This window comes from Squalius cephalus (assembly GCF_949319135.1).
Source record: "Squalius cephalus genome assembly, chromosome: 2".
Lineage (NCBI taxonomy): Eukaryota > Metazoa > Chordata > Actinopteri > Cypriniformes > Leuciscidae > Squalius > Squalius cephalus.
Window position 1 is genome coordinate 12203821 of NC_137123.1, and position 17510 is coordinate 12221330.

The 17510-nt window shown below is 41.0% G+C and overlaps 2 protein-coding genes across 2 annotated transcripts in view; both read left to right on the forward strand.

Moving 5' to 3' along the window:
* LOC307149157 (putative adhesion G protein-coupled receptor E4P) overlaps window positions 1–17510 on the forward strand; it is a gene marked incomplete at its 3' end in the record, with an annotated part of 269548 nt that overhangs the window by 170841 nt on the left and 81197 nt on the right. The window lies entirely within an intron of this gene.
* On the forward strand, window positions 975–17465 carry LOC307154736 (uncharacterized protein; the record flags this gene model as incomplete). The annotated part of the gene is made up of 6 exons (XM_079864822.1): window positions 975–1010; window positions 10091–10177; window positions 12841–12870; window positions 13370–15910; window positions 16454–16523; window positions 17459–17465. Exons 2-6 carry the CDS (start codon window positions 10156–10158, stop codon window positions 17463–17465), a joined length of 2670 nt encoding a protein of 889 aa, XP_079720948.1. The 5' UTR covers window positions 975–1010; window positions 10091–10155.

Consider the following 17510-nt stretch of genomic DNA (forward strand, 5'->3'; position numbering starts at 1 on the left):
TGCCTTTTTACCCCTGTTGAATCAACTTAGCTGAACAAATAAATGGTTAAATAATAATATTACACACATTTTAACATATGGAAATTTTGGGCTGACTCTTTTAGGATTTGCATATGTGATACAACATGTAAAGTAGTGAGATGAAACAATGATTATTTCTCAAGGTTCCTGCTTTCAAAACATTATCAAATGGCACATTAAAGTGACACATTTCCAAAATAAAAATGATCATAATTTACTCACCATTTTGTCATTCCAAAGTATGATTTCCAATATTGGCCTTCGAGTGCTTCATGTTAAAAATCAGATCATTGACAACAAGAACTTCATGTTGTACTAGTGTGTTTGGGAAACCTGATTTAAAATGTGTTCAGAATTTGAGAGATTGATTTGTTTATATAAAGAAATGTATGTTTCTGTAGAACTATTTATGCATTTCATATTCGCATAAACAGACTCCAATGGACTTATTAATACTATGACAGAATATTTGTTGCAAACAATATTTTACAATGTAGAAACAATGGATTCCTATAAATTCAGAATGGTCATGAATATTAGACATGCTAAAGTTAGTAATGAAGAGCAGTTTGATGAGCTTTCAGTCACTCTTCCTGGGCTTTAAAATTACAGATGAATGTGAAGCTGTGGTCGTCTTTGCAATCCCACTTTTGCAAAACATCGAAAATATGCATAATGACAAATATGAAGGCCTGATATAAAGGTCTAAGAATACAGAGAATAAATGATAACAAGGATAGATTTATTTTTTAAATCTGCTTTAAAGCAAATGTACCATGTTTTTAGAAATGTGATCGCTGTATTCATTTCATATGTTTTTTTGTAAATGGTGTGCTTTCCATCTACATTTGAATGTAAATTTGAATTTAAGCAGGAAGGGTTGACAAAATATGTTTGTTTCCTCTTTAGATGAACAGAAAACTGTCATAATCTTCTGACACACATATGTATGTGTAGTCAGTCTAGTTGGGTGAAGAAGCTCAGATCAGGTGAGTCTCTCTGTACATGCTTAAATGAGAATTTAATGCTTTAATGAAACTATCAATCTACCAGTTTTTGCAGTTTTGTACTTAATAGCTGGTTGTGATAAAGTGGGCTACATGGTATTTCTGGAAAAAAAAACTAGCGAAAACATTTCCTGTTTTGGTGCTTTTAGATTTAAGCTCTTTTGACATGTCAACCACAATGTTCTTGGAGAGTTGTGTTGGACTACAGGGCGCTATTTTAAAGTGGTTATTTTCTTTGAACAAACAGATGTGGTGTACCCCAGGGATCAGTTCTTGCTATGATTTTATTTTCATTATAAATGTTGCCCAGTGAGATCGATTTTTTAAGAAACTTAAGCAGCCATTCTCTTAAGTAGTTGAGATCCATAACTGTTGAATATGATCATTAATCACTGTTACCGCATAAGACACGTTTGACTACTAACATCATATGATTTGAAATGAAAATATACATTTCTAATTAACATGGAGGTATAAACAACTTTCATTTTAGTTGTTTTCCTAAATTTTAAGGCATTTATCACTAACCCGTTTATGTCTAATGTAGATGTAAGTATACTTAAACACATCACATGTTTTTAGCCATCGTGTTGCATTAGAACAACGAGATAGGCAATTGGGAAAGCTGCTTTTATTCTTTTATGTGAGTAATGTGCTGCCTGTAAATTTAATTATGTTCTGTATATTTATTGTTGTGCTTAGTTGACTGTAATGCTGGATAATTTGCAAGAAACAGTGTCGGATCACATCTCTCCAGTTCTGAGGTCTTTACGCCAGCTTCTTGTCTGTAAAATAATTGATTTCAAAATACTCATGTTGGTTTAAGCACTGAATGGTTTAGGACCAAAGTACATTTCTGATCTTCTGCTTGTCTGCTTTCTGGCCCAGAGTCAAAACTAAACAGAGAAGCAGTGTTCAGTTTTTATGTACCATATATCTGGAACAAACTCCAAGAAAACTTATTTAAAGTTAAAGCTAACCTTTAGCTTAATTTTGTTTGCCACTACCTTTTATTAATTGGAAAAAAAATATTAATTTCTTACAATACACTGTAACTTTTATCTTATCTTGTTTTTGTTTAAGTATTTAAGTGTTTTTAATTGTTCTTATATTGTATTTTTATATTGCCATGTTGTTGAAATGTGCTATACAAATAAACTTGCCAAGTTAAAAAGTCCTATTTTCATATCATAATGATCTAAAGAAAAGAGTAAAAGATATTTGTGGCTTTCATAACACATTATAATAGCTTGCACATATTTCATGTTTACCCCTTTGAATTCAGATAATTCGAGTTTAAGGGCTCATGGAAACAGGTTACAGTTCACTGTACACTGTTACCTGCTAAAATGTCACAATTCCAACAACAACAAATAATTTAGATTAAAAAAATGAGCACATGTCAAAACGAAAACACAGATACTTACAAGACAAAAGGAGGAATGTATTTTACCTGTTCTCTTCGACCGACAGATAAGTGAATGCAATGCTCTGTCTCGTTTAAAATGGTGAAAATGTTTATCGCGCGATTGCAAGAACAGTGATCTCTAGCCTACTAATTATCAAGTCTCGCGTTGCCAGTAGTCATGTCTCAGTAGGGCTGTTGCCATCTAGCGGTTGAGAAATGTAATTGCATTTGTATTTAATTTAAAGGGGGGGTGAAATGCTCATTTTCACTCAATCTCATCTTAATCTTGAGTACCTATAGAGTAGTATTGCATCCTTCATATCTCCAAAAAGTCTTTAGTTTTATTATATTTATAAAAGAAAGATAGGCTGTACCGAGTCTTTCCGGGAAAAAACGAGCGGCTGGAGGCGGGCCGTGTGGGCGGAGCTAAAGCTGTGCTAACGCGCCGATAGCTAACAACACACAGAGACATTTGTTCAACAGTTTCCCTCACCTCCCGGTTCCAACCACGACCGCGAACCTTTATCATTGTGACTGCTCGATCCTTAAGCATTAGACGATCTGCAAATCCGTCGATCTGGGCTTTGTTTATAAAACAATCATCGTCGAAATGCAGGGAACAAACAAAAACACTTGCACAACTCCGTTGATGCTCTGGAAAAACAAACTCCATCCACTGCTCCCTTAATGCTGGGTTCTTTAGGAATCTGTGCAGGGTTGTCTTGCCCTGGCAACCAAAAACACACTTCTTTGGTGACATTTTGCTCTCTCGCTCTGGTCAGTGAATATCTCTGCTCTCGAGTGCGCGCGCGCTCTTCCGGGAGAAGTGCCCTTAGGACCCATATAAGGAAATTCCGCACCATCTTACGTAACATAGACCCATACTCGAACAAAACTTTCCGAAACTTGTGACAAACCGGAAGGAGTATTTTTGGAACAAAAATACTCCTTCAAACGTACAACTTAGTTTTTGAAACTTTGTCCATGTTTAGCATGGGAATCCAACTCTTTAACAGTGTAAAAAACTCAGTATGCATGAAATAGCATTTCACCCCCCCTTTAAAATGAAAGACATTCAAATAATATCGTAGATTGTGTATGAATGTTATGTGTGACAGCAAACATGAAGCTGCGTGGGGGGAAAACATGTACAGTTTTAAGACTATTTTGGCTACAATAAAAAAAAAAAAACTACAATTAATTAATATAGTTTTGACTATAAGTGGGCTACAAATAGCCAGTCTGACTACAAGCTAAATCGTGGCTATGCACAGCCCACACATAGAACATGTCAAAGAAATGAAACCAAACACCTTGTAATCACAGTTGACTTTGCCTACATGATGGAATATCATACATCTCGCAAGTTATTTAGGAAAAAATGACATTTAACCAGATTCAATGTTATTTTGGCTAAAAGTGGGTTACACATAGTCGGACTATATCGGGTCTATATTTAACCGAGACGGTGAAATGATGGCTATTGCTTGCTGGGCAGGGTCTACCATGTGGATAGTAAAACGGTCACGGTTTTGGGTGGGAATTAATGTAAACACAGATATCGGATACCAGTCCTGTCTAAAGTGAATGTAAACAGGCGGGCCAAAAAATCGGATATGATCAAAAGATCGGAACTGGGCATTAAGACTCGCAGTGTAAATACAGCCTCAGTTCTTGCCAAATAAACATTTATTCTCACTACTTTTCAACTAGTTATACATTAGTTTATTGTATTATATTGCATTGTACTTTCTTTTCTATTCTGCTAGAGTATATGTGTATTGTACCGCACTCTGGGTCAGTATGAGTTGTTTCAAAATGTGCTTTAAGTGTCACATTTGGTTTCGGGTTTTGTTTCATGTTCATGTTTCATGTCTTTTATAGTTTAGTACCTTTTTCCTGTCATGTGTTTCCCTGGCCCCTCATGTGTTCTTGTCATGTGCATACCATGATTATGTCTTGTTCTGATTGGTTGTTCTGGTCGTGTTTCCTGTTTTTTTCTCATTGATTCATTGTTTGATTGCTCACAGGTGTTTCTTGTTAGTCAATAGTCTGTTAGTATATACCAGTGGTTCCCAAACCTGTCCTGGAGGCACCCCAACACTGCACGTTTTCGTTGTCTCCCTAATCAAACACACCTGATTCAACTCATCAGCTCATTATCACATGGGTTAATGAGCTGATGAGTTGAATCAGGTGTGTTTGATTAGGGAGACAATGAAAACGTGCAGTGTTGGGGTGCCTCCAGGACAGGTTTGGGAACCACTGGTATATACAGCCCTAATATTTCCATTGACTTTTGTTTAGCTTTGTTCATGAAACTGCTGTTGGTAAGTTTGTTTAGTTCATATGCATGTTATAAGTTCATGTATATTTCAAGTCAAATTTCAAGTCAGGTATCTGTTTATTTTGTTCACGTTTGTTAAATAAACTGCACATGGGCTCTTACTGCAACTCGCGAAAGAAAGAGAGAAAAATAAAGAAAGAGAGAAAGAAAGAAAGAAATGTAAACACTGAAATACTCAATCAAACTTTCATTTTTAGATTATCTAATCTCTGATAAATTTATCCTGAGGTTGGACAATCAAACTCTTCAAAACAAATATACTTCATCATACTGAGGTGTGATTTAATTGTAATCATGCTTAACGATATGTATGAGCCATGCAATTTAATGAATAAAAAGAAAAATAGAAAAACTGACTGAACTATGAGCCAAGCGGCTCTTTTCAAGTGGTTCATCTGCACTTGCTGAAATTTTAATTGTACATCTAGTCAATTATTTGCATGGCTGTTGTTAGAACAAAGATTAGAACATTCCTGAATCTGGATGTATTTCACTTTCAGCAATTGAATACAAAATGGTAAAAATATGAAGTAGCACCTTTAAAAAAAAAATCTATAAAGGTAGCTCATTTCTGTTTGGTTGAACTGTAGTTCCCTTTCGAGGGGTCTCTCGTATTGCATCGCTTACGCTATGGGAAAACTCCTTTTCTCGAGAATATTGCAGCTGCACAGCAGACACATAGCTGAGCATCTAGCGCGGTCACTGCACGAACCTATCAAGGCGGCTCAGGCGAGTGAACCAATCAGGCCGCTTCGCACCCAGGTGCATCAGAGCCTGCCAGAGTGGGCATGGCTTATAGCTATATAAATCCCAATTTTTGCCATAGATATCAGATCAGATTTAATCTCCTTCAGCAAGTTTCACTTCGCTGACCTCCGGAGTGAGAAGCCTTCTTCGCCGCGGTCGAAAAGCCTTCAAGCCACCTGCTAAGCAGCTCTGAGGACGCCGACTTTCTAGTTTCAACTGGACGCCGCCTTCAGCCCGCTGTTCTGCTGTGCCATCCGGCGCCCTATATCCTTTTTAAGCTAGTGTGTTCGCCGCTGCGACTCACTTTCTAAAAGAGCAAATTCTAGGCGTTGTTTCAAATGCCTCGGGTCACCTGCGCCTCGTTCAGAGGCCCTCTCTTCGGCAGAGATCGTCACATCCTTTTCGCTTCCTGTTTGGGCTGTGACCACGCTCGACCACGTGACCACGCTTTGCTCGAGCCGCGCAAGAAAAAGCGGCGCGCACAGAGGATGCCAGAGCAGACAAATACGAGTGAGCACAAGCCGGCCCAGTCCCCGCGTGCCTCGCTCTCTCTCTTAGAGAAACCCCCTCGCTGATCATGTTCATTCAGGCGGACCAGCACCCCTCTCAGTGAGTGGCCGGTCTCGTCTCTTTCGGGGTATCAGACGAGAAAGACTAGAAGGATGACAGCCTTTCTCTCACTGCATCCGAATGCGAGGAGTGGGCGGGATCCATGGCCGATCCCGCACCCTCAACACAAACCAGCACAAGCGACGTGAGAACCAGCCTTGACGTAGAGCTTCTCCGTGTGTTGACTAAGGCTGTTGAAGACCTCGGGCTCGAGTGGTCTTTGCCCGAGGAGCCCACGTGCAGCAGGCTAGACGAATGGTTGCTGCAGGGGCGCCGGCAGGCCCCTCGGCAGAGACCTGCTCCCGAGGTACACGACGAGCTAACGAAGTCGTGGAAAGTGCCACATTCAGCTTGTCTAAAGCCTTCCATCTCCTCAACGCTCTCGACTGTCGACGGTGCTGTGGAGAAAGGATACGAAGCAATTCCTCCCCTCGAAGCAGCGGTGGCCGCACACCTTTGCCCCTCCAAACCTTGCCACACCACTTCAGCTCTCGCTGGCCAAGCCTATGCCTCCGCGCTTCACACCATGGCTGTCCTCCAAGTTTTTCAGGCCAATCTTCTCCACTCGATGGATGAGTCTGGACCTGAACCGGAAGCTTTCAGGGACCAGCACAGCGCCACAGACCTGACTCTGCGAGCCACCAAATCAACCGCCCAGGCGATTGGTAGGACCATGGCGAACTTGACGGTGCTTGAACGTCATCTTTGGTTAAACTTAACAGAGATGAAGGATGCAGACAGGGCAGCTTTTCTGGACTCCCCATCTCCACCACCGGTCTGTTCGGCCCAGCAGTCAAGGGTTTACCGGAACGTTACACAGAGGCTCAGAAAGCGTTGCAGGCTATGCGTTACTTCCTCCCAAAACGCTCCAGCTCTGCTTCGGGCCGCCACAAGAAGGCGCCACTCCCTCAGCTAGTTAAACCAGCGCCGCCGGTCTCCCAGCCCCACCCAGCAGCTGAGGTCCACCACCACTCTCATTCAACGAAGCGACATCAGTTCCCAGAGTGACAGGGACCCCGACCCAACATTGTGTTGGACCCCGAGCCTCGGAAGCCTTCGTAGCCATGTTGACAGGAAGGAAAAGAGAGTTTTGAGTCCCGCCGAGGCCGGACCAACCTCCAAAAAGCCTTTTATACATCTCCCAGTCCCTTCTTTAGTTCAGGCGGCTGGAAATGTCAATATTGCAGTAAACGAGTCTGTTTTGAAACATGCAAACAAACGCTGTTTTTACGGCGACCCAAATAAATCATGAAAAGAACACTTTTCTGTCTGATCTCCCTCCGGCTCGCACTGGAGGTGCAATAAATGTAGGTTGTGTGCCCACTATAAAGTACGCACCCCTGCACATAAGCACTGTCCCCACAGTATCAGCTTTCCTTCTGGCTCGCACTGGAAGTGTAATAAATGTAGGTTGTGTGCCCACTATGAAATATGCACCACTGCACATAAGCACTGTTCCCACAGTATCAGTTTTCCCTCCGGTTTGCGCTGGAGGTGTAATAAATGTAGGTTGTGTGCCCACTATAAAGTATGCACCCCTGCACATAAGCACTGTTCCCGAAGTATCACAAGAACAGATCAGCTGGGTGGCCGGGTCCCTATCACAAAGTGGCCCGTCCCCAGACATTCAGCTCCTAGCTATGCGGGTCAAGGCCTGGGAGGCCATCCCCGGGATATCAGAATGGGTGTTGAACATAATAAAACGAGGCTACTCACTACAGTTTACTCGCAGACCTCCGCGCTTTCTAGCCGTTGTCAAGACAACATTGAGAAGCGATGTGGCTCACGTCCTTCGCACCGAAGTCGAAACTGTTAGCAAAAGGGGCTGTAGAGCCAGTCCATTTTACACAAAGCGAGTCAGGCTTTTACAGTCGCTACTTCCTCGTTCCAAAGAAGGATGGCAGCCTCATGCCCATCCTAGATCTCAGACACCTGAACAAAGCGCTTATGATGCACCCATTCAGGATGCTAACAACTAAACAAATCCTCGGGCAGATTGGCCCAGGGAATTGTTTTTTTCTCAGTGGATCTGAAAGATGCTTATTTTCACATTCAGATAACACCCCATCACAGGCCATTCTTGATATTTGTTTTCGAGGAGCAGGCTCATCAGAACACGGTCCTACCTTTCGGCTTATCTCTAGCACCCTGTACATTTATGAAGTGCATGGATGCAGCTCTCACCCCCCTGAGACAACTGGGAGTGCAAATGTTGAACTACCTCAACGATTGGCTGGTTATAGCTTAATCGGAGGCGCAGTCAATAACTCACAGGTCCTGGCTCCTCAGCCATCTAGGATACGTAAGTTTCAGGATTAATGCTTCCAAAAGTGCGCTGTCTCCCAGCCAGAGTATTTCCTTCCTGGGAACAGTCATAAACTCTATACAAATGAGAGTGCATGTTCACTATTCAACGCCTAGTGGCATCGTTCAGAGCAGGCATCTCTCAAGAGATTTCAGAGGATGTTAGGTCTCATGGCCTCAGCATTATCAGTACTCCAGCTGGGTCTACTGTACATGCATCCTCTTCAGCACTGGTTAAAGCTCCGTGTACCGGCTCACGCATGGCGATCTGGCCACTTACACATCAAAGTGAACCACGGCTGTATCAGAGTCCTGGCTCCTTGGAAAGCAGCCAGCTGCTACCAAACCGGCGTGAGTATGGGCGTGATTTCAAAGAGGAAAGTTGTCTCGACAGATGCCTCCAACCTAGGTTGTAGAGCCCTTTACGAGGGCAGGCCCATCTCCGGCCTATGGTCGAGCCCGGAGAGGTTCATACACATAAACTGTTTAGAGATGAGAGCGGTCGCTCTATCGCTGCAAGCTTTTCTCCCATACCTAAAAGGCCACCACGTCTTGGTCCGGACAGACAACATGTCAGTAGTGTCCTATATAAATCGCCAGGGTGGACTCAGGTAGAGCAACCTGCACACCATGGCCAAAAACCTCATTACATGGGCTCAGAACAACCTGCACTCGCTGAGAGTGCCAGGCATTCTGAACCAGGGTGCGGATATGCTATCCAGAGACAATGTTCCCCCAGGGGAATGGTCGCTTCACCCGCGAACGGTTCAGCTGATCGGAGCATCTTTGGTGAGGGAGAGGTCGACCCTTTTTGCCTCAGAAGACAACACTCATTGCCAAACATTTTTCTCCAAAGACAGGGATGCGCTAGCCCACCACCCAAGCCGCCCGATGAGGCCCGATGTATATCTGGTCCTGGTTGAACTCGAACTACGGTTCTTTATACCTTATAAATAAGGAGCTTGGCCCTTTTTAAGGCCCATTCCTTGGTTCTCTATATGAGGCTCATCACTAGTCTGGCCTCTGTTAGGACTCATAACTTTACTCTTCTATGTGCCTCAGGCGCTCTGCCCTAGGCTGTAGTATGGGGCGAAGTTTTAAGCACGCACAGCGTTTTGAAAGGGGTTCCCATAGCGTAAGCTACTTATGCAATACGAGAGACCACTCGAAAGCGAATGTCTCGGTTACTAACGTAACCTCGGTTCCCTGAGAGAAGGGAATGAGTATTGCATAACCCGCCGTGCTACTGTGCTTAGATCATGGGATCGCTTCAGCCGATTTAACCCTGATTCTATGGCAAAAATGGGGGCTTGTATAGCTATAAGCCACGCCCATTCTGGCGGGCTCTGCCGCACCTGGGGGTGAAGCGGCCTGTTAGGTTCACGCGCCTGAGCCGCCTCACCACAGGTTCGTGCAGTTGCCGTACCACAGCCAATGGCCGCGCTGAAGGCTCAGCTATGTGTCTGCTGTGGAGCTGCACTGCATTTTAAAAATTTGGCTTAAATATTCTCGAGAAAAGGAGTTTTCCCATAGCGTAATCTACTTACGCAATACTCATTCCCTTCTCTCAGGGATAACGTTTTGTTACTACATTCCTCACTCTCCTCATCACAGCTAATTTTTGTTTTGTCTCTAAATTTATTTCAGCAGATCAACTCCTGAACTGGATTGATGTGTAAAATAATAAACAGTGGACACCATCAGAATCCATTATGGTGCTCATTGTTTTTAAAAGTGGGTATTTTTCTTTTCCTGTTTTGATTTGGAACTAATGTATGGCACATTTTAAATACTAACTGAGAATTAAATGTATGGAAATATTTTTGCTAAAAAACATTAAATGGAGACATGAAAATACACAGCAAAATCACTTAATCTAATTACCTTTTTAACACTCTGTAGTGTGGACACTGTACACTGACGGGTGTTCATTTAACACTGGGAATTTTGCTGTGTACATTACAGAAAATACAATAAGGAGCCGTCTGCTCTCTAATCGCTCTTTGATCACACTAAACGTTCTGTGCAGGCTTTTAACGGTTCAGAATCGTTACGGTAATTACAACATGGCATGAATTAAGGGAAGAGTGGAGAAAACTGATAATGGCATGTTTCTGTAATTAAAATCGGACTAGTCTACACAGAAGCAGCCTTTTAAAGTTTAAAAAATGCAACTTTATGTTCACGAGTGTGTCAGTGAATTTTCCGCTGGTTGTGAGGTGCAGATTTTTGTCATTTTTGACAGGAATGAAAACGAGGCTGTGATAGATAGAATACAGTGCATTATCTTTTACTGATGTTTAACAACATACCGATAGTTTACTAAGATGTTGACCTAAATGTCTTTGAAAAAAAACAAAAAAAAACTTTATGAGTCTTTTTTAAAAACTTTAAAGTCTTTTTAAACTTTAAAAGACTGTTTGTCTATCCCTCAGCCTTGTTTTCATCTGTGTTGAATATGGCGTCTAACCTGACTAAGGTCTAGTAGAGTAAAGCTGCATGATTCTAGATAAATTGAGAATCACAATTTTGATCATAAATATATGGAAATATATTTCATTCCATAAGGGATCCGGTTGTTTAAGAAATGAGAAACTACATATTGCTTCCGTGTTAAAACTGTTACCAACTGAATGTCAAGCACTGCAAAAATGATCCAGTTATGGCTCTTAAGTATTTGCTTATTTAAATCAGAACTGTGACAGACAGTTTATATGAATGGTGTGAATGTTCGAACTCTGTTAGGTTTTGAAAAATAATGTGTTTGATTTTAGCGTGTTTGACAGTTCAGGCAGGCAGAAAATGTTTGAATTGAATTCATTCCATAATCAGCAAAAAAAAAAATACACTTTGTTTTATAAGAAAACAACTCTCATGGCATTGTGTTGATGTTTAAGCCATTACTATAACAGCAGATGTTTACAAAACTGTCTGAACAGATGTTGATCGTTTGAAACTTAACAGTATCTAACAGTCAGTCCTCAATATCTGATTTAAAAAAAAAAAAAAATATATATATATATATATATATATATATATACAGTATATATATATATATATATATATATATATATATATATATATTACACTCACCTAAAGGATTATTAGGAACACCATACTAATACTGTGTTTGACCCCCTTTCGCCTTCAGAACTGCCTTAATTCTACGTGGCATTGATTCAACAAGGTGCTGAAAGCATTCTTTAGAAATGTTGGCCCATATTGATAGGATAGCATCTTGCAGTTGATGGAGATTTGTGGGATGCACATCCAGGGCACAAAGCTCCCGTTCCACCACATCCCAAAGATGCTCTATTGGGTTGAGATCTGGTGACTGTGGGGGCCATTTTAGTACAGTGAACTCATTGTCATGTTCAAGAAACCAATTTGAAATGATTCGAGCTTTGTGACATGGTGCATTATCCTGCTGGAAGTAGCCATCAGAGGATGGGTACATGGTGGTCATAAAGGGATGGACATGGTCAGAAACAATGCTCAGGTAGGCCGTGGCATTTAAACGATGCCCAATTGGCACTAAGGGGCCTAAAGTGTGCCAAGAAAACATCCCCCACACCATTACACCACCACCACAGTGGTAACAAGGCATGATGGATCCATGTTCTCATTCTGTTTACGCCAAATTCTGACTCTACCATCTGAATGTCTCAACAGAAATCGAGACTCATCAGACCAGGCAACATTTTTCCAGTCTTCAACTGTCCAATTTTGGTGAGCTTGTGCAAATTGTAGCCTCTTTTTCCTATTTGTAGTGGAGATAAGTGGTACCCGGTGGGGTCTTCTGCTGTTGTAGCCCATCCGCCTCAAGGGTGTGCGTGTTGTGGCTTCACAAATGCTTTGCTGCATACCTCGGTTGTAACGAGTGGTTATTTCAGTCAAAGTTGCTCTTCTATCAGCTTGAATCAGTCAGCCCATTCTCCTCTGACCTCTAGCATCAACAAGGCATTTTCGCCCACAGGACTGCCGCATACTGGATGTTTTTCCCTTTTCACATCATTCTTTGTAAACCCTAGAAATGGTTGTGCGTGAAAATCCCAGTAACTGAGCAGATTGTGAAATACTCAGACCGGCCCGTCTGGCACCAACAACCATGCCATGCTCAAAATTGCTTAAATCACCTTTCTTTCCCATTCTGACATTCAGTTTGGAGTTCAGGAGATTGTCTTGACCAGGACCACACCCCTAAATGCATTGAAGCAACTGCCATGTGATTGGTTGATTAGATAATTGAACAGGTGTTCCTAATAATCCTTTAGGTGAGTGTGTGTATATATATATATATATATATATATATATATATATATATATATGAACAAAGTCATAAGTTTAACTGGGGAAAAACATTAAACATTGTAATATGTCCTCTTTTTTCATGCCAGGTGTGCGGTCTTTCATCACTTTCATCCTGTGTGAGTGTAATCCAGTAGTGTTTGCTTCAAACTCTATCTGTTGATCCTGTGAACTGTATTACTTTTTGTACAATTGATTACATTAATTTCCCTTTTAAGTCATTATCAAAACTCTACACAGTTGTCTATGTACCCAACTTAACAGACCAGTTAATCTCACTCCCAAATGCATAAAGTACATGCCCTCACAGTGTTTTGGGCTGGTGGGAGAATTATCATATTTTGCCAAAGAATAAATAAACTTTTGTAAAATGTAAAAACATTAGAAATTTTGAAAATATTGTATGCATTTTAAGGGATGAATACAATGTATAAAAAAATGAACAGTGTAGTCTACAGCCTGCAGTTTTGCTAACTGTTGAAAAAAGAAAAGAAAAGAAAAGAAAAGAAAAGAAAAGAAAATGTCTTGGTATTGATAAATAGAGGCCAACGGAGTAAACTTTTATGTTTCAATGCCATTTGTGTATTCTGACTTTGATCACATCTTTCTGGTCCTCAGGTTTAATATCCACCACTTCCGCTGAATCAAGAGCAGAAGTTAGTCCAGTTTTGGACTGTGATCTTGATAATGACACGTACATCTGCACTGGTGCTCAGTATCACATGTATTGCAACACAACAATGCATGACTTTTACTACCGGAGATATCAGTATCAAAACCAAAACCAATACCAATGTGTGAATAATAACTGTAACTGTATTGGTAATAAGGACACCTGTACATGCTACAGTAGCACTTTCTCATCCTGCTTCTGTGAGACTTACAACAATAACTTCACTATCCCTACATCAGTTAGTCCATTGAGAGTCTCTCAATGTGTGCTTTCTAATGATACATATATATGCACTGGTGCTCAGTACCGCATGCACTGCAACACAACAATGCATGACTTTTACTACCGGAGATATCAGTATCAAAACCAAAACCAATACCAATGTGTGAATAATAACTGTAACTGTATTGGTAATAAGGACACCTGTACATGCTCTAGTAACACATACTCCTCCTGCTTCTGTGAGACTTACGGTAATATCATTGCTCTCACTACAGCAGTTTCTCCAGTCTATGACTGTGTGCTTTATAATGACACATCATACATCTGCACTGGTGCTCAGTATCACATGTACTGCAACACAAGTGTACATGATTTCTATTACAATACAAACGAGCACCGCTGTACGAGCAATATCTGTGACTGTCGTGGAAATAGAGACACTTGTACATGCTACTATAGTTCTTCATCCTCCTGCTTCTGTACAAATTACGGCAATAGCATCCCTGCAGCAGTTACTCCAGTCTATGACTGTGGGCTTTATAATGACACATACATCTGCACTGGTGCTCAGCACCGCATGTACTGCAACACAAGAATGCACAGTTTCAACTACCAGAGATATAGATACCAAAACCAATACCAATACCAGTGTGTGAATAATAACTGTAACTGCATTGGAAATAAGGACACCTGTACATGCTCTAGTAGCGCTTTGTCCTCCTGCTTCTGCGAGACTTACGGTAATATCATTGCTCTCACTACAGATGTTAATCCAGTTTATGGCTGTGTGCTTTATAATGACACATCATACATATGCACTGGTGCTCAGTATCACATGTACTGCAACACAACAATGCACGACTTTTACTACCGGAGATATCAGTATCAAAACCAAGACCAATACCAATGTGTGAATAATAACTGTAACTGTATTGGTAATAAGGAGACCTGTACATGCTCTAGTAACACTTTCTCCTCCTGCTTTTGTGAGACTTACAACAATAACTTCACTATCCCTACATCAGTTAGTCCATTGAGAGTCTCTCAATGTGTGCTTTCTAATGATACATATATATGCACTGGTGCTCAGTACCGCATGTACTGCAACACAACAATGCATGATTTCTACTATTGGAGATATAGATACCAAAACCAATACCAATACCAGTGTGTGAATAATAACTGTAACTGCACTGGTAATAAGGACACCTGTACATGCTCTAGTAACGCTTTGTCCTCCTGCTTCTGTGAGACTTATGGTAATATCATTGCTCTCACTACAGAAGTTACTCCAGCTTATGGCTGTGTGCTTTATAATGATACGTACATCTGCACTGGTGCTCAGTATCACATGTACTGCAACACAACAATGCATGACTTTTACTACCGGAGATATCAGTATCAAAACCAAAACCAATACCAATGTGTGAATAATAACTGTAACTGTATTGGTAATAAGGACACCTGTACATGCTACAGTAGCACTTTCTCATCCTGCTTCTGTGAGACTTACAACAATAACTTCACTATCCCTACATCAGTTAGTCCATTGAGAGTCTCTCAATGTGTGCTTTCTAATGATACATATATATGCACTGGTGCTCAGTACCGCATGTACTGCAACACAACAATGCATGATTTCTACTACCAGAGATATAGATACCAAAACCGATACCAATACCAGTGTGTGAATAATAACTGTAACTGCATTGGTAATAAGGACACCTGTACATGCTCTAGTAACACATACTCCTCCTGCTTCTGTGAGACTTACGGTAATATCATTGCTCTTACTACATCAGTTTCTCCAGTCTATGACTGTGTGCTTTATAATGACACATCATACATCTGCACTGGTGCTCAGTATCACATGTACTGCAACACAAGTGTACATGATTTCCATTATTATATAAACCATTACCACTGTTTGAATAATAACTGTGACTGCATTGGTAATAAGGACACATGTACATGCTACTATAGTTCTTCATCCTCCTGTTTCTGTACTAATTACGGCTATAGCATCCCTGCAGCAGTTCCTCCAGTCTATGACTGTGTGCTTTATAATGACACGTACATCTGCACTGGTGCTCAGTACCGCATGTACTGCAACACAACAATGCACAGTTTCAACTACCAGAGATATAGATACCAAAACCAATACCAATACCAGTGTGTGAATAATAACTGTAACTGTATTGGTAATAAGGACACCTGCACATGCTCTAGTAGCGCTTTGTCCTCCTGCTTCTGTGAGACTTACGGTAATATCATTGCTCTCACTACAGAAGTTAATCCAGCTTATGGCTGTGTGCTTTACAATGACACATCATACATATGCACTGGTGCTCAGTATCACATGTACTGCAACACAACAATGCACGACTTTTACTACCGGAGATATCAGTATCAAAACCAAGACCAATACCGATGTGTGAATAATAACTGTAACTGTATTGGTAATAAGGACACCTGTACATGCTCTAGTAGCACTTTCTCCTCCTGTTTTTGTGAGACTTACAACAATAACTTCACTATCCCTACATCAGTTAGTCCATTGAGAGTCTATCAATGTGTGATTTCTAATGATACATATACATGCACTGGTGCTCAGTACCGCATGTACTGCAACACAACAATGCATGATTTCTACTACCAGAGATATAGATACCAAAACCAATACCAATACCAGTGTGTGAATAATAACTGTAACTGTATTGGTAATAAGGACACCTGTACATGCTCTAGTAGCGCTTTGTCCTCCTGCTTCTGTGAGACTTACGGTAATATCATTGCTCTCACTACAGAAATTACTTCAGCTTATGACTGTGTGCTTTATAATGACACGTACATCTGCACTGGTGCTCAGTATCACATGTACTGCAACACAACAATGCACGACTTTTACTACCGGAGATATCAGTATCAAAACCAAAACCAATACCAATGTGTGAATAATAACTGTAACTGTATTGGTAATAAGGAGACCTGTACATGCTCTAGTCGCACTTTCTCCTCCTGCTTCTGTGAGACTTACAACAATAACTTCACTATCCCTACATCAGTTAGTCCATTGAGAGTCTCTCAATGTGTGCTTTCTAATGATACATATATATGCACTGGTGCTCAGTACCACATGCACTGCAACACAACAATGCATGATTTCTACTACCAGAGATATAGATACCAAAACCAATACCAATACCAGTGTGTGAATAATAACTGTAACTGTATTGGTAATAAGGACACCTGTACATGCTCTAGTAGCACTTTCTCCTCCTGCTTCTGTGAGACTTATGGTAATATCATTGCTCTCACTACAGCAGTTTCTCCAGTCTATGACTGTGTGCTTTATAATGACACATCATACATCTGCACTGGTGCTCAGTATCACATGTACTGCAACACAAGTGTACATGATTTCTATTACAATACAAACGAGCACCGCTGTACGAGCAATATCTGTGACTGCCGTGGAAATACAGACACTTGTACATGCTACTATAATACTTCATCCTCCTGCTTCTGTACAAATTACGGCTATAGCATCCCTGCAGCAGTTCCTCCAGTCTATGACTGTGGGCTTTATAATGACACGTACATCTGCACTGGTGCTCAGCACCGCATGTACTGCAACACAAGAATGCACAGTTTCAACTACCAGAGATATAGATACCAAAACCAATACCAATACCAGTGTGTGAATAATAACTGTAACTGTATTGGTAATAAGGACACCTGTACATGCTCTAGTCACACTTTCTCCTCCTGCTTCTGTGAGACTTACGGTAATATCATTGCTCTCACTACAGATGTTAATCCAGCTTATGGCTGTGTGCTTTATAACAACACATCATACATCTG